At 42.2% G+C, this 26,043-nt stretch overlaps 1 protein-coding gene across 1 annotated transcript in view; it reads left to right on the top strand.

The window, feature by feature from the left end:
- Nucleotides 1–1,480: 1,480 nt before the first annotated feature.
- Nucleotides 1,481–26,043, top strand: part of ASCC3 (activating signal cointegrator 1 complex subunit 3) — a 216,684-nt gene continuing 192,121 nt past the window's right edge. The window contains exons 1-4 of the mRNA XM_032216493.1: nt 1,481–1,579; nt 6,333–6,483; nt 12,158–12,308; nt 12,967–13,550. Of these exons, the coding sequence (XP_032072384.1) occupies nt 6,394–6,483; nt 12,158–12,308; nt 12,967–13,550 (825 nt within the window). The 5' untranslated portion in view covers nt 1,481–1,579; nt 6,333–6,393. The remainder of the gene's footprint in view (nt 1,580–6,332; nt 6,484–12,157; nt 12,309–12,966; nt 13,551–26,043) is intronic.

The raw sequence follows: 26,043 nt of genomic DNA, 5'->3' as shown, positions 1-26,043 counted from the left end.
ATTACTATACTAACAGTTACCCGTGTGATCAATCTAGAACATTAATAGTTTAAAAATAAAAACTATATTCCTTACAATTTATTAGTTAAGATGTATCAAATCAAATGTTTTAAATGTGTCAAACAAAAAGCAAGAGCAACTCTTGGAGTGATTGTCTAGCCCAGTGTTTCTCAACCTTGGCAACTTGAAGATGTCCGGACTTCAACTCCCAGAATTCCCCAGCCAGCATTCGCTGGCTGGGGAATTCTGGGAGTTGAAGTCCGGACATCTTCAAGTTACCAAGGTGAGAAACACTGGTCTAGCAGCTGAAAAACTCAGCCTTCCTTTCTCCTTTTAGCTTTGAGTGTCTTTTCACCGAAGACAATCGAGAGTCGCCAATTCAATAAATAGGTTCAATCTTGGAATGTCACTTATCAGCTGAAGCGGATCTACCCAAATCTTGATTCAAGTTAGCGGTGTTACGTATTAGCAGGGAAAGGAGCATGGAAGCACAAACCAAATACGAACTGCTGGGACCTTTCTCAGGAGACAACTGGACTTTCTGGTTTGTCTTTGAAGACATTTCCCTTCTCATCCAAGAAGCTTCTTCAGCTCTGAAGCTCCTTGGATGAGAAGCGAAACTATCTTCAAAGAAAAACAAGAAAGTCCAATTACCTCTTGAAAAACACTTGGGATAACCATAACCTGGATGACTGAATCTCCATAGACATCGAACGCAATAATACAACAGCACACAACAGATACAAACTCAATGTAAACCGCACCAAACTTGATTACAGAAAATATGACTTCAGCAAACAGAGTGGTCAATGTTTGGAACGCATTACCTGATTCTGTTTTACATTTTCAAATAACCCATAACTTCAACCTTGAATTGTTAGGGGCATGCATAAGCGCACCATCATGCCTGCCGTCCTTGTCCTACTGTCCCCATTTATTGTACCCATTTCATTCATACTCATGTTTATTCTTATACGTATTATTTTGTAAACGATTGATAATAAATAAATAGATAGATAAATAAATAATAAATATCACTAAATGAAGTTTTTGAATGCTCCCGTTTGCTTCAACCCTCCAAGTTTGGCTGAATTTGCTTCTTTGCGCTTCTCCTGGATTTATAGGCGGAGAGCTACTTTTAGCCCTCAAGAAACGGCTGGGGAGAGGCGGTGGGGGAGCTTCCAACGCAAACCGGAAGTCTTTCTGTCAACCAGCGAGCCGCCACTCTCTGCGACTTCATCCAGCCGATGATGACGTGCACGTTTCCCAAGGCCAGGAAGCGAAAGAGAAAGTCGCATATTCTCCAAGGGGGCGGGGCGCCGCGCTCCCCCACAAGCAACGTTCACGCGCGCCGGGAGCGTCCCTGGGCTGCCGAGCGCTCAGTGAGGGCGGCAGCCCCGCCCGCTCGGCTCAGCCGGCAAAAAGCAGCGGAAGGACTGGGCCGCGCCTGCGCTTGGAGAGGAACCCGGAAGCGGCTGAGTCGAAATAGTGTGAAGGCAAGTACAGCCCTTGGGAGGGGGAGGAGGAGCAGCCGGAGTGGCAGCGTGGCCGGTCGTGGGAGGGAGAGTAAGCTGAGCAGGTAAGTGGAGCAGGTTAATTCGGTGCCCGTCTCCATTGCTTCCCGATCTTCTCTAACGAGTGATATGAACCAAAAGGAGGGATGGTTCGAGCCTCTGAACACGCTTTACCTATCACACGAATAGTGTTGCGAGTGCTAGCACCCTCCCATTAAGGGCATCGTTCTCGTTGCCAGTGAGAAAAGAAGGTCCAGTTGTTGTTTTTTCCCTTGGGTGATCTTGAGTTTCCATTACTCGTCTCCTGCTGCTACAGTTTGGGATGTTAAGCCTTCCTGAACTCGTGCAGCCTCATCTCTAAGGAGTGGGCACGGGTGGGGGGCGTTTACTATGGAGGGGGGGATATCCTGAACTGCCCGCACTTCTAAAGAGTTGGTTAGAAATTTGACTTGGCACTAATTGCCTCTTGGAAGTTCTTTGCTCTGCTGATGAGAAAAGGACTTTGCTCTTGGTTAGAAGAATCACAGCTGCGTACCGTATGTGTGCGGGTCAGGCTTAAGCTGATAGGGAAGCAAGGCCTGCTGGGGTCCATGAGTCTTATTTCCAAAGCAATGTCCATTGCTGAGGATCTTTTACAGGTTGTCATCTCCGTTTAATAGGAGTAAGAGAATTTGCTGAGTTATAAGAACTCTGGAACTGATCTTGAGGGAAATAGGCAAAGCTCATTATAAAAGTAAAGAAATGTTTGGATGGATAGATTGATTAGATGATGGATGGATGGATGGATGGATGGACAGACAGACAAGATGGAAATGGTTTAGGTAAATCCCAGAGTCACTGGGATATAAGAGGGAGGAGGGGTGGTAAAACACAAATCAGGCTTGCAGGATTCTGTTATTACAACTTATCTCAATAAAATATAGTCTTAGTCTTCCTGTGGACCTTATACCTGGTTGCATCAGAAAGACAAGGTTTTTAAAACAGGATCACTTGCTTATTCACAAAAGCAATCCACGGCTGGGAAGATAGCTGTGTTAATCTGTCATAGCCAAAATCAATTTTCCAACTAGCACATTTTATTAAAATATTTTAATGGATGGTTTAAAGGAACATTTCTCTGCATCAATATCAAAGGCTTCTGCAATCCTCAGTTGGCTATAAGTAGTGCTGTGGGCTGTTTAGAAATTGGAAAAGTTACAGGGCAAATTATATTAAATTGAGTGTGGCAATTTTCAGTTTTCATCCATATGTCATCATTTGTAAGACTGACTTTATGCTGCAATAAGAAAGCTAGAGAAAAATTCTGTCACCCATTAACTTGGTAGATTATTTTCTTGAGAGAAGAGGAGAGACTAAGATAATTTGTGTCTTGTTAGGCTGTTGTTCAATGAGGTGTTTAGGTTGGCATTGCCTTCAGAAGTTGTGAATGCTCCAACACTGGAAGTTTTAAAGAAGAGATTGGATAACCATTTGTCTGAAGTGGTGTAGGGTTTCCTGCATAAGCAGGAAGGTCCCTTCCAATTCTGTTATTCTGTTACTACTTAGACATAAAAACAGGAAAAATAATCCAGTAGATAAAAGGATATGATAAAGTTAGCTATGCTTTGAACATTATAGAATAATTTCATAAAACAAGTAAGATAGTAACTGTTAAATCTGAGGGCACTAAAGTGTAAGATGTAAATATAATGTATTTCTCACATATTATACTATGTTAAGCTATGAATTTTTTTTATAATGGCTCATTGAATAAATCATGGTTGGGTTCAAACAACAAGTCATATATCATTAAACAGGAATGAATTCATACTCCATTTAGCCAAAATTAACTCCCATAACACATTACAACTTAACTCCTAGCTAACTAGGAAGAAGTGAAATCTTTGTATCAAAGGAGAGGTACAGAATGCACTCCTTAGCCTGAATTCCATTTTGCCTAATCTAGTTTTCTAAATTTGCATCATTTAGTTTGCATTTGTTTTTTACCTGAAATTGATCATTAAAAAGGGGGGGGGGTACCAATCATTGCGGGAGGTGAGTACTTATGATGTCAGTCTTTGGAAATATCTCTACCAGAACATGAAAAGCTATTCTTCCTATCTGTTTCTTTTTATATGAGGGGGATATGAAATAATTAGAGACTGTGATATCATTAATTATATTTCTGAAATGTGAATGTAGTGAGCTATCAATAGGAATAGTTTCCTCTGAAAACCTGGTGCTTTAAATAATCTATAACCTATGTCTGGATTAGACAATGTCCCTACACATGTTATATAATAATTCAAAGATTAATAATGTTTTCTTACATGTCAGTTCGGTAAAGCATAATCAAAACTATATTGGTATACTATAAAGCCCAAAACATTTCTTTCTTCTCTTAATGAATATCTGATTTTTGTGTTAATTAGAAGTAAATATATTAAGAAATAATATTATTGACAATATTTGCTTCAGGTAACACATTCAGATTCCACACTACATAACAGGAAATAAATAAATAAAAATATATTCCAGTGAGAGATAACTCTTTCAGTTATAGATTGTGATTCCAAGCATAAATTATTAGATCAAATGGTCTAACATGATTTGATCTAGAAAACACACAATTGGAATATTAGCAGCTATAAGGAAAATATTCAGAACACATAAGTTATATGACATAGAATATGAGGATAGTTATGAGAAGAGACAGTTGAAACAGAACTGCAATGCCCCATGTTATCAATCCAACCCCAACCAAGGAAGATGATTGGCAAAAACCTCAAGCAGCAGAAAGTAGCAATTGAATGCAGGGTTTCATGACCAAACAATAAGGAATAAGGAAGATACCTCAGCCATAAATCTCAACAAATAAAGGAAATACTAGGAAAAAGAAAAAACAACTAGAGATATTATAAGAAAGTCAGAAAACATGCAGGGCAATTGACAGCTAAGTCCAAAGTAATCAGAGAAGAATTTAATAGAATTAATGAGGTTACAGAAAGATGGAAAGGCTATAGTAAAACCTCTTCACAGGGACGTGCAGTCACTAGAGGCAGGGGAGGCGGGGCCTCACCAGTCTCCTGAGGGAAAGGAAGAATTTTAAATAATTTTTTTTAAAAAATTAAAAAAAGTTGCTACCAGATTCAAAGTCACAGTGGCTTGGTGTCTGCTCTCAGTGTTAACTATGGGAGGAGGCCAGAGAACTCGGGGCCTCTTTTGCCTAAGGAATTGTTCGCCTTTTAAAAGTTAAGGAGGAGTTAAAAACCAAAAACTTTCATATGCAAAAGAGGCACTGATTCTCCCGCCTCCTGATCGGGGAGCAGCGAATCATGCCTTATGAGCACGCTTATGTTGAGCACGCTTACGTTGGGCGGACAAGAGGAGAGTTGAGAGAGTTCCACAGCTGGAAAAGGTGGATCAGATGGAGGGAGGGGGGATTCAAATTTATTGTAATTTAATTTGTAATTTGTAATTTAATAAAAATTTAATTTTTTATTGTGAGGTTTGTGTGTGTGTTTTTTCTTTCTTTCTTCACAGCGGTGGGGTCGGAGGAGGCAGGGGGGGTGAGGCGGAGGAGCACGGGAAGCGGCAGGGACGTTCTCGCCGCTGTGTTTCAACAGGCCAGGCGTCTCGCATTTATGTCCGCCATAAACGCTAGACACCTGGCCTGTTGGACACAGTGGTGGTGGGGGGAGGAATTGGCTGGGTGGGCTGGCTGGCTGGGGAGGGGAGACCCCTTTAAAGCCCAGCACCGAGCGGGGAGGAGGAGGAGGAGGAGGAGGAGGAGGAGGAGAGCAGTGAGTCCAGACAGGGAGCAGGTCGGGCGGGGGTGGGTGGGCTGGCTGCAGGCTGGGGCAGCAGGATTGTTCGTATGAGGAGGCGGGGGGGGGAAGGCAGTGGAACGCGACGGCAGCGAGAAGCATCTCAGATGGAGCCAGGGCACCCGGAAGGCAAGCCGGCATTTAAAGGCATGCCGAAGTGCCGGCTTGCCTTCCGGGTGTCCCGGCTCCATATGAGATGCTTCTCGCCACCGTTGCGCTCCACCGCCTTGCCCCCCCCGCCTCCTCCGACAAACAATCCTGATGCCCCGGCTTGCAGCCAGCTCAGCACCGAGCGGGGACGAGGAGGAGGAGGAGGAGAAGAGCGGTGAGTCCAGGCAGGAAGCAGGTCGGGCGAGGGGTGGGTGGGTGGGCTGGCTGCAGGCCGGGGCAGCAGGATTGTTCATTGGAGGAGGCGGGGGCAAGGTGGTGGAGCGTGACGGCGGCGAGAAGCAACACCCCCGCCACTGTGTCCGACAGGCGTCTCGCGTTTATGTCCGCCATAAATGCGAGACGCCTGTCAGACACAGTGCCGGGGACGTTGCTTCTCGCCACTGCTGCGGTCTTGCCTCACCAACGGTAACCGTCACCGCATGTCACTGCCTCTTAAACTAGCATTATGAAATTTGAGAACTATTTTAATGAAGGAATATACAAGAATCAGTTCTAGCAATTAGGTTCAAGAGTTATTAAAATAGAAGAATATCAGATGCAGTGTATTTAAAGTTGTCCGAAAAGGGAAAATGTTCAATTTATCAGTCCTGCTGACTATTTAAATTACATATGGTGGCGAGGAGGGGGAAACTGCTTCATTATGGGAGGGGAGGGGTCTTTCCACTTTGTTTCTGTTTGTTTGTGGTAGTAAAGCTTTGAAATTAGAGAATATTGTTGTTTGGATGTCTACTTACACAAAAGCCTACTGCATAGTAGTATTGGAGTCATTCAGATAATTGTTCTGTTTTGCCCTTAGTTTTTAAGCCATTACCCAGACTTTAATTTTATCGTTTATTTTCAGAACTTCACAAATTGGAAATGAATTTAATGTACCTTCATATGGACCACTGAATGGATGATAAATGGCTCTTCCTCGCTTAACAGGAGCTCTCCGTTCCTTTTCAAATGTCACTAAACAAGAAGATTATAGTGAAGAATCTGCTGACATAACAGTAAGTTATTTCAATGAATGTTAAGCACAAAAAGTATTTTAACATGTTGATAGAGTTAACATATATAAAATGTAAGTAACTTTATCACAAAGTCTTCCATATGTTGCATTAGTGGTTTCTTTTAGTTAAATTCATATGTTTCAAGCTAAGTTTCCTCTTCTTGGCAACAATGGCCATTTTAGGTAAAGTGACCAGATTTTAAAATTGGTAAAGCAGGACACCATTGACCGGGGGGGGGGGGGGATTGAAGAGGTGCCCAAACACATAGCCCAGCGTGCCCAGGTGAGTCCGGGGAGAGTCAGCCATGGTGCAGCCAGTGGTGGGCAGGAAGGCTTTGGGCGGCTTCTGGGCAGCGGGCGTCCGGGTGGGAAGAGCCGGCGAGGGGGTGGCGGTGGCATCTTTGGCGGCGGAGCAGAGACGCAGCAGCACCAGCAGCCGGGCAGCCTCCATCGGGCGGCCAGCCCGTCCCGCAACTCCTGCTAGTGCTCGGCAGCGCGCAATCGCCGCGCAGCCTCCAGCTGCACAGGCTGATCTCCCAGCGCACAGCCACATCCTGCAATTCCGTGGCGGTGGCAGCGGCGGCCACGAGACCTCCTCCTCCTCAGCCACCGCCATCTTGGCTCCCCCCTCCCTCTGAGCCCCCTCCCTCCGGCTTCCCTCAGGCCCCACCCTGTTCTTCCCTCGCCCTCGCACAGCGGGTCCTGGCAGCACCGCCGACATCCTTTCGTCCATTCACCCATGGCAAGCACTTAGAATTTCTCTTGTCCACCCATTCAGGGGGCTCTCACCCTTTGTTAACTCTCTGAAGAGGGAACGGTGAGAATGAATTCCATTTGGAAGCGTGGGAACCCGATTCGACGTAGGAGAATTCACCACACCCCTTTCAGGATCGTACAGTAGCAATTAAGCGAACGGTGGGGATGCTTCGTGGGGGCGGGGTGGGTGGGAAAAGAGCCGGATAGGCCCGCCAGCCAATAGGGATGCAAAAGGGGAGGGGCGTGGCCCTGAGCAATCAGCCAATGGGAGGGAGCAGCTCAGGCGGCCTCTAACTCTCAGCTAGCATAGTGAGAAGTCACCGGTGGATTTCTCAAAATCTTTGGAGTGAAACTGAGTTACTACTTGTTGTGCATTTTTTCCAAAAATCGTGACTTTTTAAAAACGCTGTGGGATGCGGGACAAATTGTGAAAACTCGGGACTGTCCCGCCAAAAGCGGGACATCTGGTCACCTTAATTTTATGGGATGGGTTGCCAATATCGAACAAGTTGGTCAAAAACTCTGTCTGTTTTATCATAGGACCATGATTTCATAGATTAATTGTATATTAGTGCATAAATATATACAATTAGTGTATTTACATAGTTATAATTGTTAATGTAATTGTAATTATGTAAATTTATATCAATGAGGTAAATTTGCAGAATATTATATCTCCATATCAGAAATATGGCGAATTACATCAGCAGTTTGGAGAGAACTTTGGAAGCAACAGACTTTCTTACTTGGAAACTACTTATGGACTAAAATGTCAATTCCTTCTAAAGTCAACTGAATGGGGATACATTGAATTGAGATTTTATTGCATGTTGTTATGTTTCTGTTATCCTGTAAGCAAAGTTCTAAATGGCTTCATCAGAAATTTTTGACATGATAATTAGGGACTAGATTAATTTTTCATTTTTCCGTATGCTTCACTTCAAAGACTAATTGTGAGCCATGTATTGATATAAATTACTCTATTTTTTTGGCGTATAAGACGCTCTGAAGTATAAGACATACCTAGCTTTGGGGGAGAAAAACAAGGAAAAAAAACTGCCTCTGCCTCCTAGCAATTTGCCTCCTTGCAGCAAACAGCATGTTTCAGTTTCAGCACAGCCTGATAAGCACAAGCAGCTGATTGTCAGTTGGTTCAGCCTCCCGACCATCAGCTGTTCAGGCTGCAAGGATTGCCATAGTCTATTGCCGTCTCTGCACGTCCCATTTTCAGCCTTTACACGCCCCACTTTCGGCCTCCGTGCACCCCATTTTCTGCCCAATTTGGACGGCAGGCATCGGAATAGATGGAAAATGGAGCACTTGGAGGCCAAAAATGGGGCATGCAGAAGGCAAAAATGGGATACGAAGGCCAAAAATGGGGTGCATGGAGGCGGCAATAGGCAATGGCAATTCCTGCAGCCTGAAACAGTTGATTGTCAGGAAGCTGATCCGACAATCAGCTGCTTGTGCTAATTAGGCTGTGCTGAAACTGAAACGCGCTGTTTGCTGCAAGAGGCAAATTGCTGGGAGGTAGAGGTCGAAGAGTGGGGGCTGACGGCTGGGTGGGACTACATTTGGTGTATAAGCCGCACCCAAATTTTCACCCTCTTTTAGGGGGGATGTCTTATACTCTGCAAAATACAGTACTTTTTTACGAGTACAAAGTTTCTGCTGCTTAGTCAAACTTCTCTCTGATGCCAATATTTATAAAACAAAAAGGCACGGTAGAATAGTGTCATCACTTTAAATGCAAAACAAAATTGCTCCAATCACTTGCATCTCTCCTTTCAGTAAATTTAAAAAAAAAAGAAATTGGCACTTCTCAATTTGATACTACAAGATGCTATCAACTCCTACACATACTTAAGCTCTTTAGGACTGATCCTGATTTCCATTATGTCGGTATAACTCACAGTAACTCTACCGATCATACTTTTTATTCCAGTGGAGTTTTTTTTTATCTCTGTAACTAGAAAGGCAATTTGGCCCTTTCTTTATATGTCATTTGAGATAGTGCACTTACACAACTAAATGAGCCATTAAAAGAGAATCCATTCACTGAAATAAGCATCAGCAACAACTAATATAGCATAAATTGAAGGAACATACTGTACAGCACTCTAATGCATTTTTCTTAAATAATCGCTTGACGGATGTCAAAGACGAGTTAGAATACTTGTTATATTTAATAATCTGGATGTACTGCTCTTCTAGCTGCCAGTGCTTTCAATATAACTGGCATGTCATTAGATGGGTCCATAATGAGATTGTATTTGTGCTGATACATTTGTATGTATTCATGTTCTATTTCCTCTGGAACCTTATCTTTTGGGAAAATTGAAAACCATAATAAAAAACCCGGTGGTGAAATGCAGAATAGGAAAGGAAGAATTAAAAATAAAAAATGTCACTGGAAATTGCAATTCTGGGGATGAGATAGGAGTTTCTTAAATAAATAAGATGTATGTATGTATGTATCAGTGGTGGGATTCAAAATTTTTTTACTACCAGTTCTGTGGGCATGGCTTGGTGGCGTGGCCTGGCTTGGTGGGTGTGGCGTAACTTGGTGGGCATGACAGGGGAAGGATACTATAAAATCTCCATTCCCTCCCCATTCCTGGGGAAGATTACTGCAAAATACCCTAATCAGCTGGGGCTTGGGAGGCAGAAAATAGATGGGGCAGGGCCAGTTAAAGGTGGTATTTACCGGTTCTTCAAACTACTCAAAATTTCCGCTACCCGTTCTCTGGTTATTCTCCAATAACATCATGGATACTGGCATGCCGCATAGAATCAGCATTTAACGTTTGTGTGTGTGTGTGTATGTATGTATATATGTACATGTATGTGTACACACACACACACACACACACACACACACACACACACACAACACACACACACACACACACACACATATATATATATATATATATATATATATATATATATATATATATATATAAAGTCACAACCCCTGGTATGCCCAAACATGGGAGGAAGGTCACACTTCCACTCTCTGTCTTCGGCTCGTCACAAGAGACCATTCAGACAGAAACCCAATATTTTTTACTGTTGCCTTTTTGTTACATTTGTTATATTTATGCTGATAAAGAAATAAAGAGGCAATAGAGCACAGGTTCGATTCCCAACATAGGGTATGGCTAGCTGATGAGAGCTAAATAGCTTGAAATAGATCTATACTAGTCTCCCTTTATTTATTTATCAGCATAAATATAACATATATATATATATATATATATATATATATATATATATATATATATATATATATATATATATATATATATATATATATATATATATATATATATATGCTGGTCTTGTTGTATTTGGGTCTTTTCCCATTTAAGATTGAGATTGTCTTGGCAATGCTTCGGTGAGGACTTACTCACCATCTTCAGGCTGGGTTTTGGGCTTAAAGCATGGTCGGAGCTGCCGTCTTTCTATAAATCTTGGTGGCGGGGGATGTGGAGTGTTGACTTTGTTTCAGTAAGTGGAATGATTGGTTGTGTGGTTATATCATGATTGGTAGATTGATGCAGATTGGTGCTGGCTGTGTGTCTGTTGTTGTTTGGTGTTGTAACGGCCTGGGTGGTGGGTGGTGTTCATTTGTTGACTAGGGATGCTTTCCAAATGTCTGGTAGGCGGGAGGTATCATCATGTTTATTCATGTTGTGAGGGTGTTTCTCTATTTTGATAGCTTCCATAATCATTCTCTTGTTGAAGTATTCAGTTTTGGAGAGTAATTTGGTTCCTGCAAAATTAATTTCATGTCCTGTAGCTTTAAGGTGCTGGAAAAGGGAGGAGGTCTTTTCTTTTTTTCTTACCACGTTCTTGTGTTCTGCGATGCATGCATTTATTTTCCTGTTCGTTTGTCCTATGTATGTTGCAGGGCAGGTTTTGCATGGTATTTCGTAGACTCTTTGGTTTTCTAGCTGGATCTTGTCTTTGGGGTTTCTTAAGATGTTGGCTATTTTTTGGTCAGTGTTGAAGGCTGTCTTGATATTGTGTTTGTGGAGAATTTTGCTGATTTTATCTCTGGTGTGTGTGTGTGTGTGTGTGAGTGAGTGATAGAGAGACAGAGAGATAGAGAGAGAGAGAGAGAGAGAGATAATGGAAAAGTAGGGAATGGAGTAGATTGGAGGCAATGCTAATTTTTTTAATTGTAGCACTAGTATTTTTAAAAGAAAATATAATCTATTTTAGTTTATATGCATGTCTCTCTCTTTCTCATGTTTGTGTACATTTCTCCCTGGATATCTTGAAACAAAGGCATCACATGTTAAATGGCAGCAGAATTAAGTGCTTGCATACGTTTCTTCATAACTTAGTTATATACCAGTAGGTGCAAGACAGAAATCCTGCAGTTGTTATAATTACCAGACTTTCAAGATTTTGGGGGGCAGGGGGCAGGAAGAGGGACTTGCATGCCTAATGGCTAATTTGAATTTGTCCCTCATAATATGTTAATTAAAACAGGATCCTCTCAAAAATGGTGCTTGGATCTGTTGCACATACTGTAAGGTAACCAGCCTGATTCAGGATCCATTGTTTGCATTCATGGTTTTTCCATGAGTAAAAGATTCCTTATCAATATCATTATGAGGCAGATATTTTATTGGGATGAGTGCATTTTTATGAAAGAGATGATGCAATTTGGTTTCTAAATTTTTAGGTCTTATCCTATTCCAAGTGATTTAAATGCTGATACAGTTGTATTTAACATATGAATGCAATCTTTTCCATTTATAATGTTCATTTTTACTAAGAAACCTGACAGGGTGTACATTAAATTTTGAAGTGTGGTGAAAATTTGCATCTGTCGCTTTATCTAAATGAAGATCAATTGATTCAAAAAAAGGCTGACTATTGACTACGAATTATTGTGTTCATAGGATAAAAGAGCCAAGTTACAAGAACAGCTGTGCAATTCGGATCTCACTTGGAAGAAAATAGTAACATTTGTTGATGAAAACATACTCAAGGAACAGCAGCAATCTGTACATGGTGATTTAAGGACACTATTTCATGCTGCCAAACAAATAGGTAAGTAGGGTTTTGGATTGGATATAATAGCAACAGGCAATTGACCCTTGATTTAGGTAGGAATTGAAGCTTTATTTATTTATTTAAAAATTATATGCCCAACTCCGTCTCAATGACTTTAAGTGACTTACAAAGATAAAATTCCAATACAAAAGCCAGTAATTCCCCATCCTCCTGATAACATTGGTTAGTCCAGCCACTTGATGGGCTCCATATAATTCTGGGAATCCCAGTCCCATTGTCAGAACCATATCTTCAGGGCCTTGTGAAATAATGTCAAACTGGAACTGGGGAGCACATTTGATTTGGCCATTCTGGGCACGACCTAGAAATTTCCACCACATTTTGTCTCTAGAGGTAGAATATTTTGCAAGAACCTTCACTGTAGTTACAAATAAATGTTCTTCCTTCTCCTGTCACCTTTGTGAGTTATACATTTTAATTAACAATAAAATTGTTGTTGTTAAATTTATTTGCTGATTAAAACTATTTTAAGCTTACCATTCTCATGTTTTAAAATATCCCTATGTATGGCACTGCTTCAAGATGTTTATACAAAAAAAAAATCACTCAATAAAATCCCATCAAATGTAGTTGCATTGTGAATAGTTAATTCGTCAAACTTGTTGTTTTTCTGCTTTTGTTTTCCTACATCCAGTGGGATCTGAGAATGGCGAAGAAGCAATTGAAAGTGGCGCTTCCTTCCTTTTTAAAATGCTTTACGCCAAAGACAGTATTGGTCGTGATGAGACTCAAGCCATTAAGCAGGTCTTTGGACCCTTTTCCCCATCCTCTGCCACTGCAGCCTGTGATGCCATCAGTCGGATTGTTTCACATTTTACCGAAGAACAGCTCGCTGCTCTTCTGCAAAGTTCTGAGGAGTTAAACAGTGATTCAAAGCTGCCCTTTGGCAGAAATATTGCATTTTCTTTTGAAATGCACGATTTGGACGACTTTGAAGAATTGCTGATAAATGGTGAAATGGATGACCAGAAAGTCATTAGCCTGGATTATGAGAAGATTTTTAATAACCAATTTGAACATTATCCAAATAACTCTGGTGAAAATGCTGACGCAAAATCTTCTGGGAAAGTAGATGATAGTTTCCTGTGGTGTGAAGTTGGAAAGTATCTGAATGATTCCCTACAAGGAAATAATACAGGCCCAACAATGGAACATCTTTGCTGTACTTTGTATGAGATGCTTGCCTCCCATAAAAGTGGTGATGAGCTTCAGAATGAGGTAGGGGTGCACTTAATGCTCTTCTTTTGTCAACATAACAAGCATAAATCGTTCAAATCTAATGTTTGTACATTAGAGTTTCTTTCCCCCCGCAATTATCTTCTGCAAAACCTTTGTACGTTTTCGCTCAAAAGTGAAAATAGCATGAAGGTGATCTTGGCGGCTAGCATATCAGGCAGCTTTGGAGAATTGCATCAGCTTTGTTCCCTTGTTGTTGTTTTTTGTTCCTTTATTTTGAATGCAAAATTAAGCGACATTTTGAACCAATGGAAAATGATAATGTGATGCATTGATATGAGAAAAATAATTTCACACCAAACTTGATCTTGAGTTTGTTATTCCTATCGTGTATTTCATTTAGCTGATTGCATATGAAAATGCAGTCTTGGATTTAATTATTCACACAGTTGCTCTGTGGAAACTTTATGTGCTGTAGATTGACTGCTGCCCATACTTAGAAGAACCTTGGAAGCTGGGCGGGTAAAACAATGACCTGAAAGGAAAATTGACTAATCTTCATTGCATGTGAAAGAGAGCCAAGGTGGCGCAGTGGTTAGAGTGCGGTACTGCAGCCACTTCAGCTGACTGTTAGCTGCAGTTTGGCGGTTCAAATCTCACCGGCTCAAGGTTGACTCAGCCTTCCATCCTTCCGAGGTGGGTAAAATGAGGACCCAGACTGTGGGGGCAATATGCTGACTCTGTAAACCGCTTAGAGAGGGCTGAAAGCCCTATGAAGCGGTATATAAGTCTAACTGCTATTGCTATGTGAAACACTGGTTCTTAGAACAGCAGGGACGCAATCCATTCCAACTATGAACATGGGATCTAGAGTTAAGTGGACTCAGTACAAGTTGGGTTGAGAGCATGTCAAGGTACAGTGAGGCTTACTAAAGAGTGTAGATTGGATCTAATTATTATTATATGTGCTGATTATAAAACCAAAAACTAAATAGTTGAACACATAGTCCTCAACTTACAACAATTCATTTAGTGACCGTTCAAAGTTACAGTGGCACTGAAAAAAGTGACTTATGATTGTTTTTCCACACTTACGACTTTTTCACCCTTATGACTATTGCAGCATCCCCATAGTCATGTGATCAGATGCTTGGCAAGTGGTTCATATTTACAGTGGTTGCAGTGTCCCGGGGTCATGTGATCAGCTTTTGTGACCTCCTCCTGACAACAAAGTCAATGGGCAAGTTTTACAACCATGTTACTAACTTAATCAAGGCAGTGATTCACTTAACAACCATGGCAAGAAAAGTCATAAAATGCAGCAAGATCACTTAGCAAATGCTTCACTTAGCAGCATAACTTTTGAGCTCAATTGTGTGGTTGTAACTCGAGGACTACCTGTATAAAGTCATTGTCAACTAAATGGAGACTGTAAAAGCAGAGTTTTGGTGAACTTTACAGATGAGGGATCACTCTTGGCTTTTCAATGACATGTTAAGAGCTACATTCATGGTATTGGACCTGGGTACTTGAGAGACCGCCTGCTGCCAATTACCTCCAATAGACCGATTAGATCCCACAGACTAGGCCTCCTCCGAATTCCATCCGCCGGCCAATGCCGACTGGCGACTACCCGGAGGAGAGCCTTCTCTGTGGCTGCTCCGACCCTCTGGAACGAACTCCCCGTGGAGATTCGAACCCTCACCACCCTCCAGGCCTTCCGCAAAGCCCTTAAAACCTGGCTTTTCCGGCAGGCCTGGGGCTAAAGAGCTTCTGCCCCCCCCTTCTCGAATGGTATGGTTGTTGTGTGTTTTAAATTGTGTATTGTTTGTTTGTCTTTTTATCCCCTGTTTGTACCTCCTTTCCCTTGACTGAGTTGTGAGCCGCCCTGAGTCCCCCTCGGGGAAAAGGGTGGCATATAAATGAAATAAATCCTAATCCTAATCCTACATTCAAAGTAGGCCAGAACAAAATCATCAGTAGGATCTCTCTATTTCTTCAACTTTCCTCTCACAAACTGGAAGATTTTTTGGAAGGAGGAATTGGTGGCGAAGCACTGTTGTTTATTTATATCTTGCTTGCCTGCTATTCAACAAGGCCAGATACCAACAGTAATAAAATACAATATAAAAAAATAACCAGTTAAAGCTAATTCTATTTACATATAAATTTAAATGCCAAAAATGTGTCTGCAAATGATTATATTATGTTGGCTATTGTGTGTTGTGAAAATGTTTTCCCATGATAAAATGAGAATGAAGAAAACTTTCCCTGTAACTTTATTTCTTGGTTCCGTTAATACTATCTGTAGAAGCTTGTATTTGTGTGTTATTTCATTTCTTATTATGTAAAATACTTAAAAAATATCTCTAAATTATGTAGGTGACTATTAGGCTCAATATCCTGCTTTTTTTTTTTGTTGTTTTGGGGAAATCAATCCTTTTTCTCAATTACAGTTGTGTTACTCTAGCACCCTCTGCTGGAACTGTGTGATAAATTGTTACAAATGCTGTTTGCAAAAGAAGAAAAAAGTCTTTTCAAATAGATTTTAGTTTGAACTACCAGATGCAAGGTCCCAAAATATCTTTTTGCCACCACCTCCTCCTCCCTACCTGCATGTTGATATTGAGGTTCCTGTTGGGTTTCTCAGACAAACTACAATGTCTGAATTTGGATTTTTGTCTTCTTGTAAAAATCCTTGGACTAAAATATTCGTTCAACTGGACTGGTTTGCATGCAGCTGTTACTGATGTGATGTTTTTGTGTTAGCTATTTTATCTGTTGTACAGGTAATCCTTCACTTATCACCATTCATTTAGTGACCTGTTGTGACTCAGCAGACGTCTTCTGTGAGTCTTTTCAGGATGCAATATCAGAATATCCCCTAACGAGCTGGGGCTCGTTAGGGGATATTCTGGGGATAAAAGGACGGATGGTGCCACGCCCTAGTTGCAGGAGTCAACGTTCCTTGGTTTGTTCAACATTGATTGATCGGTCGTGGTTTATGTAAGATACACTTGGATAAGTGCTTTGTTTTTCTGTAACCCTGATTCGTAGAGACTTTGGAAGAAGTGCTTTGCTTTCATTTTGTTCAACTTGTGTTGCCGTAAGAAAGTTTGTTTTTCATTCCGTTATCTTCTGTAATTAGGTTTATTTTGGGCTCGCAGCCAGTCTGAGCCTAGAACTGATAAAGAGAGTTCCTTTTAAGTTGTTTGCCTGTCGTCTGTTTAACAAGCGGAGAAGGGGGGACAGAACAGTGACCATTTGAACTTACAATGTCACAGAAAAAAGCGACATGACTGTTTTTCACATTTATAACTACTGTGGCATCCCTACGATCATGTGATCAAAATTCAGGCACTTGGCAACTGGCATGTAGTTCTGACATTTGCAGTGTCCCAGCGTCATGTTATCACTTTTTGTGATCGGAGAAGCAAAGTCAATGGGGAAATCAGATTCACTTAACAACTGTGTTACCAACTTAACAACTGCAGTGATTCACTGAACAACTGTAGCAAGAAAGATCATAAAATGGGGCAGAACTCACTTAACAACTTTCTTTGTACAGAAATACCTGTACAGTATTTAGTTTAAATGTATAGCTCTGGAAAACTTTATTTTGAACAGTGATTTATAGCATCTTTAAAAAAGATGTATCAGTGGGCAACTGTAAAGCCTCAAATGTGGGTGCGCTTGCTGTCCCCACTTCTGCTTATCGGGAGGAGAAATTAACACATTTTGGTTAGTCCACTTGCAATCTTGTTAGCATGAACTAGGAGTTCTACCACAAAACCGCGCTCGACTAAACCGCGCTCGACGAAACCACGTAGCTGACTTCATCAACAGGGCGACAACAGTGCTGAGACAGAAGCACGCTTTAAACGCTAAACCTAAAATTAACCCCTAAACCTAACCCCCCTAAACCTAATCCTAACCCTAACCCTAAACCTAACCCTTAAACTAACCCTAACCCTAAACCTAACCCTTAACCTAACCCTAAACCTAATCCTAACCCTAAACCTAACCCTAACCCTAACCCTTAACCTAAACCTAACCCTAAAGCTAACCCTAAACCTAACCCTTACCTTAAGTTGAATCGGCTTGCTTTCAAAGCGCTATTTAAAGCGCCCTTCTTTCTCCGCGCTGGCTGTTGTCGCCCTGTTGATGATGTCAGCGACACGGTTTAATCGGGCGTGGCTTAGTCGAGCGTGGTTTTGACGGGTCACGGAACTAGGAATCCTGGATAAAAATTATTTAGGCAATTTGCTAAAACATGGTTATTTCAAGAAGCAGACTATAAACTATCAGGTTGTCTTTCATTTGGGATTGAGGCTTATGGGATGGAAATGGTCATGCTTCTGAATAATCTCTGGCAAGGACTGGATGAGAGATGTGCACCCGTCCTTGCCCTACTTGACTTCTACAGCTTTCAGTATCATAAACCGCGAAGGTCTTGTGAATAAGCTCAGAACATTGGAGTGGGTGGCACGGTGCTGTGCTGGATTCCCTGTTTTCTCTGGGATCAATTCCATGTGATTGGAGAGGAGAGATCTTGCTCTCAGCACCTGCTATGTGGGGTACCCCACATGTTTTGGTACTCTAACCCATTCTGTTTATGTAAGGTCGCTGGATAAACTCCTCCTCCATCATGGGATGAGGTGTCTTCGGTATGCTGATGATACTCAATTATACATTTCTGCCCATATGAATTATGTGATGCTGTAAATGTCATAGCCTGGTGCTGTGAATGTCCAAATAGGGTACAGCAGACTTCAATTGAACCCTGGAAACACCAAGTAGCTTTGAATTTTGGTGCCTTCTGTTCTAGAGTTCTAGAACCATGCCATCTTTTGTGCTGGAATGGGGTTACATAGCCCCAAGCAAACCTGGTACACTAGGGGTGTCAAATTGGCAGCCTGCGGGCCAGATGTTTCGTGTGCAGGCCACGCCCACCCCAGCTCCACGAATGGGGAAAATGTCACAAAATGTCATGTGATGGCAATGTGACACCACGAGTTTGACGCCTGTGTGGTACACAATCTTGGGGTGGTCCTGCACTCATGACTCTTGTTCAAAGACCAAGTGGCCCTCATGGCTAGGAGGGCTTTTGCACAGCTTCCTATTGTGTGCCAATTGCTGCTGTTCCTAGATCAGGAGACTCTGCTCAATTCCGCTCATGCCCTAGTCACCTTTTGTTTGCATTTCTGTAATGTGCTCTATGTGGAGATGCCTTGGAAGCTTCTGCTGGTACAAAAATACAGTGGGACAGGCATTTATGTGTGCCCCTAGAATGGTACACATTATACCACTGCTCTGTCAGCTGCCTTGGTTTCTGGCTTGCTTCCAGTTCCAATCCAAGTGCTGTTTTTGACCTTTTAAAGCCCTCCATAGCATGGGGCCGGGTTATCTGCTGCTTTCTCATCATATCTTCTCACCCCATCAAGTCTGGCCAAGAAGGCACGCTATGGGTCCTGTCTGCCAGCAGATTACATTTTGCAGGTCCCATGAGTTGGGCCTTCTATGCTATGGCACCCACATTAGCAGTTAGACTTATATACTGCTTCATAGGGCTTTCAGTCCTCTCTAAGCGGTTTACAGAATCAGCATATCGCCCCCACAGTCTGGGTCCTCATTTCACCCACCTCGACAGGATGGAAGGCTGAGTCAACCTTGAGCCGGTGAGATTAGAACCGCTGAACTGCAGATAACAGTCAGCTGAGGTGACCTGCAGTACTGCACCCTAACCACTGCTCCACCTCGGCTTTCTGGAATCTTCTCTCCCCCCTCCCCAAAGGGAGATTAGTCCCATCCCCCTCAACATCCCACAAGTCTCTCAAGAGGTGGCTACATTATTTGGTTTGGATCCCTGGGGGAAAATTTTCAATGGTTCCCTTACTATAGTTAGTATCATCAACTGTGGTGGCGCAGTGGTTAGAATGCAGTACTGCAGGCTACTTCTGCTTATTGCCGGCTGCCAGCAGTTCAGCAGTTTGATTCTCAACCAGCTCAAGGTTGACTCAGCCTTCCATGTTTCCGAGGTGGGTAAAATGAGGACTCGGGTTGTTGGGGACAATATGCTGACTCTGTAAACCTACTTAGAGAGGGCTGTAAAGCACTGTAAGGCAGTATTTAAGTCTTAAGTGCTATTGCTATTGATATCCCCTTCTGTTTTGTGTGCCTTTTATAGTTATTTTTTAATTGTGTGATATATGCCACCCAGAATCAATTTCATATGAGATGGACAGCTACACAAATATGTTAAACAAATAAATACGGTTTGTTGAACAACTCAGTGTAGGAGACAAGCCAAGGATTAGGAAAAAGGAAATGAATTATAATTTCTTCCTGCCCTTAGTCATGAGGGAAGAATAAAAAGACTGGAATTTGAGTATTCCACAGTATTTTAAGAAGTTCATACCAATACAGCATGGCTATAAATGTAAGTTACTTTTAAATGTGAGCCAGACCACTGCAACATGTAATCTGACATATAATATGACAGTGCCTTGATTTGAAAAATTGAATTGCTACTTTGTGGTTGAACCAAGCTGATTTGATCCCTTCATTCTGCTAGAAATGGGCCTCACGCTTTTAAGCCACTTTTAGCATTCAGATCAAAGCAGCATAGCCCCATAACATGCTCTTTGAAGCTCAAAACAGCTGTAGTTCAATGCTGGATTTAAAAGTATTGATGTGCCTCATCTTACCTTTTCCATTTATATTCTTTAATTAACTTTTTTCTGCAACACTACGCAGTCCAGGAACTCAAACTAATTGCCTTTGGCATTGGTGGGACCATCTTATTCAATAAACCTTCAAAGTGTATTATTTTAAATTGAGAGACTACGGTAACCCTTATAAAATCTATCCCTGAAAGAAAAGGCAATCCAGGGCCCTCAAAGTATTTTGGGGACTTTTGTAAAAATCTTTTGCTGCCGGCCTCATCAGCAGGAGCTGCTGCAGGTTGAAATTCAAATTATTTTGAAGGACCCAGTTTGTATAGTTGCACTTTTTTTTACAGCATTAACCAGAGGCTGTTTATCCTTCCTCATTTGGGTATATGTCTCAAGTGGTAGAGGTAGTTCTCGAGTTACAACAGTTCATTTAGTGACCTGTTGTGACTCAGCAGACATCTTCTGTGAGTCTTTCCGGGATGCAAGATTACCAATGCAGCTGGGGCTCGTTAGTGGCGTATTCTGGCGATAAAAGGACAGATGGTGCCACGCCCTGGTTGCAGGAGTCAATGTTCCTTCGTTCATTCAACATTCATTGATCATCGGTCGTGGTTTATTTGAGATACACTTGGAGAAGTGATTTGCTTTCTGTAACCCTGATTCAAGGAGGCACTTGGAGAAGTGCATTGCTTTGTAAGAGTTTTTGTTTGGTATTCTGTTATCAGAGACTTTATTTATGTTTATTTTTGGGCTCGCAGCCAGTCTGAGCTGAGAACTGATAAAGAGAGTTCCTTTTAAGTTTGTCTGCCTGTCGTCTGTTAATGAGCGGGGAAGGGGGAACAGAACAGTGACCATTCTAAGTTACAACAACACTGATGAAAGTGAGTTATGATCGTTTCACAGCAGGGACGTGCAGTCACTAGAGGCAAGGGAGGCGGAGCCTCCCCAGTCTCCTGAGAGAAAGGAAAGAGTTTTAAAAAATTTTTTAATGAATTAAAGCCAGGATAGTTGCTACCAGATTTCAAGTCACAGTGGCTTGGTGTCTGCTCTCAGTGTTAACTAGGAGGAGGCCAGAGAATTCGGGGCCTCTTTTGCTTAAGGAATTTTTCGCCTTTTAAAAGTTAAGGCGGAGTTAAAAAGCAAAAGATTTAATATGCAAAAGAGGCACTGATTCTCCCGCCTCCTGATCTGGGAGCAGCGAATCATGTCTTGCACTTGAGCGACTGTGCAAGTGCAAGGGTGATTCTGGAGAGGTTTTTCTTTCACCAGCCACCATTTCTTCTGCAGCCAGCCCAGCACCGAGCGGGGAGGATGAGGAGGAGAAGAGCGGTGAGCCCTTGTGGCTGGCTGGGGAGGGACTCACCGCTCTTCTCCTCCCAGCCAGCCAGCCACCCACCCCCACCCGACCTGCTCCCTGCCTGGCCGGCCAGCCGGCACAAAGACAAACCGCTCTTCTCCTCCCAGCCAGCCAGCCAGCCAGCCACCCACCCCCACCCGACCTGCTCCCTGCCTGGCCGGCCAGCTGGCACAAAGACAAACTGCTCTTCTCCTCCCAGCCAGCCAGCCACCCAACCTGCTCCCAAGAATGTCAGCGGGGACGGAGGAGACGGGAGGCGAGGCGACAGAGCGCGGCAGCGGCGAGAAGCAACACCCCCGCCGCTGTGTCCAACAGGCATCTCGCGTTTATGTCCATCATAAACGAGAGACACCTGTCGGACACAGCGGCGGGGACGTTGCTTCTCGCCGCTGCCGCGCTCTTGCCTCACCAACGGTATCCCGCACCGCACGTCACTGTTTCACAGTTACGACCTTTCTAGCATCCCCATGATCATGTGATCAAAATTCAGATGCTTGGGAACTGACTCATATTTATGACAGCTGTTGTGTTATGGGATCATGTGATTCCCCTCTTGCGATCTTCTGACAAGCAAAGCCAATGGGGAAATCCAGATTCACTTAACAACTGGGTTATTCACTTATCAACTACAGGGATTCACTTAACAACTGAGGCAAGCAAGGTTTGTAAAATGGGCCATTCACTTTTAAAAAAGCCTCATTTAACAACAGAAATTTGGGGCTCAATTGTGGTCGTATGTTGAGAACTACCTGTATTATGCACACTCCCTTTGGACTGCAGCTATTTCTTCATATTTTCCAATAATGCTTCTTGGTGACACATTCTAAAATCTCTTATTGCAATGATTTCCATTTAGTTTTCTCTTTGCTCAGTTGTTTCTATTAGCAGTTCATGTCCTCCTCTATGTATATTATAGCAAGAGTCCTTATAGCAGGATCCATCCATTCTGGGAAATGTAGCAATAGCAGTTAGACTTATATACTGCTTCATAGGGCTTTCAGCCCTCTCTAAGTGGTTTACAGAGTCAGCATATTGCCCCCACAGTCTGGGTCCTCATTTCACCCACCTCAGAAGGATGGAAGGCTGAGTCAACCTTGAGCCGGTGAGATTTGAACCACCGAACTGCAGATAGCAGTCAGCTGAAGTGGCCTGCAGTATTGCACTCTAACCACTGCGCCACCTATATTTGCCTTCATTCATGAGTCCATATGGCAATTAAAATTTTGAATTTGGACCTTGGTGGACGGGATTTAGGTTTGTGTTCATCTGACTACAGAGCTAAGATACAACCAGATTTTGCTAACAGATGCAGAATTTTCTTCTGCCCATCCTTCTACTGGGGAGATGAATAATTGTTTGTCCTTTAGAAAGTGGGAATTTCAAGAGTTTATATAAGATGCTTTCCTTTCAACCTAACATGTCACCTCTGAGGGTTTTAAAAATGGAGAACTAGACAGTAAGGACTGATATTCTTTTGAACATTTTCCTGGCTTACCAATTGATTTTTTTAAATTAAACAAACAAACAAAGCAGCGAAAAGTACCAACATCATATATAATTCCAAAAGGTTTCAAGAAATGTGTCATGCAGAAATAAATGAACCTTGTTGTTAAAGGTCTCTTTTAAAAGGGAAATAAAAATCACTTCTCTTCACAACTTTTCCTGTAATCTTTATCAAACACAAAATGCGTACAAACTCTAGCATGTACTTTTGTTTACAGTAGCAGGAAAACAGGGTCTTAATTGTTGCAAACCAGATGTTTCCAAATCTTCCACCCATGCTCCCTGCTGGCACATTCATCTCTAACGGCATCCAAGACTACGCTTTTCCATATTAGCTGTTGCCCTTTCCCTCTCCCTTTAGATGAATCAATATCCAAATCTCCCAGATGTCTTCCAGCTGCTGCTTTTCTTCTTTGCTGAAATAGGACCAAAGTTTGCTTTCAGAGCTCTTCCATTGCAGCTGCTGCTTTCCTAACATACACAGAGCTTGTGAACTGCTATGTAATCAATTGGCTTCTTTTGAAATGGGGAAGGGCTCCAGCAAAGCTCTGTCTGAAACCCGATCTCGTAAAACCAATGTAATAATAGCAATAAAATAAACTAATTTGACTTATATATTTTTATTACAGTGGTATTGGGCTTTTATCTTTGTAAGGCACCTTTGTAAGTCACTGGGAGTAAATTTAGGCAGCCCCTATACATTTTCTTAATAAATAATTTTTGTCTATGTAATCTGATGACACTTGAGTTCTCATGCTTGTTCGGGACCAATTAAATTGGAGCTGATCCATTTACTGCTACATATTTAGTACAGTATTTAAACTGAAATTTGGTACAATTTGCACAGCTCAGCATAATTGTGGTTATTTATAAAACCGCGATTAACTGCAGTTTATCGTTGATACGCATTTGGATTGGAAACAGTTTTCTTAATGCCTGTTCTATCTTTTTTTCGCATTTTCATCAATGCGTGTGTTACAAAGACATAATTATCTAAACAGGGACTCATTTTCCTTGATGGTCTCAAGCAGTTCAATGTTAAACAATGGCGTAAGTACAGGATTGTTCATTTAAATCAGTGGTTCTCAACCTATGGGTCGGGACCCCTTTGGGGGTCGAACGACTCTTTCACAGGGGTCGCCTAAGACCATCGGAAAACACATATTTTCGATGGTCTTAGGAACCAAGACACCAATTTTATGGTTGGGGGTCACCACAACATGAGGATCTGTATTAAAGGGTCGCGGCATTGGGAAGGTTGAGAACCACTGATTTAAATATAAACAGTGCATTTTACGTATAAAATGGGCCAACTGGGATGGCCAACTTTAAGGGGAAATTGCAGCCTAGAATTCTGGTCTGGGATATTACTAAGAAATTCAGATTTATCATTTTACAGCTGCTAGGCTAACAGCCAAGGATAGAAACCACCTGCTACATATCGATGAAAATAAGCATGTGCTATTTGGTCTGGACCTTTTCTGTGGCATCTTCATCTTGTCAAAACATTTTCCTCCCTCCAACTCTGCCAAACATAAACTTTGTTTTGTATGGTATACCAATCCGATTCAATCAACTAATTTCCTCTAGTTATATAATAGTAATTAAGAGTCAAGATTTCCAAAATCTCAACATTTTGCCAGAAGAAATGAAAATGACTGTACTTATAAATACAGAGATCCAAGTACAGTTTGTATTATTTTAAAATTATTGTTTTTTATTTTAATAATATAACTGTATGCCTGTTGGGAAATAGAATTAAAAATCCCCCTACTTTCAAAACTGTTTTGCCAAGTGATCTTTTGCCAGATTCTTGATGTAAAAATAAAAACTCATTTGGATGCTTTATATCCCACCCTATTTTCTTATGGAAAATAAACTTCATAAGAGCAAAAATAAGCAATGTAGAACTTTCCAGATGTCCACAAAATAAAGATGCTATAAGGACCACCAGTTGCTTTCCTAGTTTTGATCCAGTTTTCTCCAAATTAATGCTGGAAATTTTTCCTAACTAACATCTCTATTGGTACAGTCTTCGACTTACAGCCATTTGTTTAGTGGCCGATTGAAGTTACAACAGCATAAAAAAGTGACTTTTGACCATTTTTTCCACACTTATGACCATTGCGACATCCCCATGATCATTTGATTAGTATTCATTAAAATGTATTTATGACAATTGCAGTGTCCTGAGGTCATATAAATAACCTTTTGCGACCTTCTGACAAGTGAAGTCAATGGAGAAACCAGTTTCATTTAACTTGGGAGTCCTCCTGGACCCACAGCTGACTTTCGAACATCACTTGTCAGCTGTGACCAGGGGGGCATTTGCCCAGGTTCGCCTGGTCCACCAGTTGCGCCCCTACCTGAACCGGGAGGCTCTCACAACAGTCACTCGTGCCCTTGTGACCTCTAGGCTGGAATACTGCAATGTGCTCTACATGGGGCTGCCCTTGAAGAGTATTCGGCGACTTCAGCTAGTCCAGAATGCGGCCGCGCGAGCAATTGTGGGTGCACCTCGTTTCACCCACATAACACCTATCCTCCGCGAGCTGCACTGGCTACCTGTCGATCTCCGGTGCGCTTCAAGGTGCTACTTGCCACCCATAAAGCCCTCCATGGTAGTGGATCTGGATACTTGAGAGACCGCCTACTGCCAATTACCTCCACACGACCTATTAGATCTCACCGGTTAGGCCTCCTCCGAGTCCCATCTGCCGGTCAATGTTGACTGGCAACTACGCGGAGGAGAGCCTTCTCGGTGGCAGCTCCGACCCTGTGGAACGATCTCCCCGTGGAAATTCGTACCCTCACCACCCTCCAGACCTTCCGCACAGCCCTCAGAACCTGGCTATCCCGTCAGGCCTGGGGTTAAGACTACAACCCGCCCGAATAGTATGAATGTTGTGTTTTAATTATGTATTTGTCTTATATGTTAAAAGTTTGTCTCCCCCCCCCTTTTTAAGTTGTAAGCCGCCCTGAGTCCCCCCAGGGAAAAGGG

The sequence above is a fragment of the Thamnophis elegans genome, chromosome 4 (assembly GCF_009769535.1).
Source record: "Thamnophis elegans isolate rThaEle1 chromosome 4, rThaEle1.pri, whole genome shotgun sequence".
NCBI classification, from domain to species: Eukaryota; Metazoa; Chordata; class Lepidosauria; order Squamata; family Colubridae; genus Thamnophis; species Thamnophis elegans.
The sequence above is the reverse complement of the archived record's forward strand: the minus strand, read 5'-3'. Positions and strand labels throughout refer to the sequence as shown.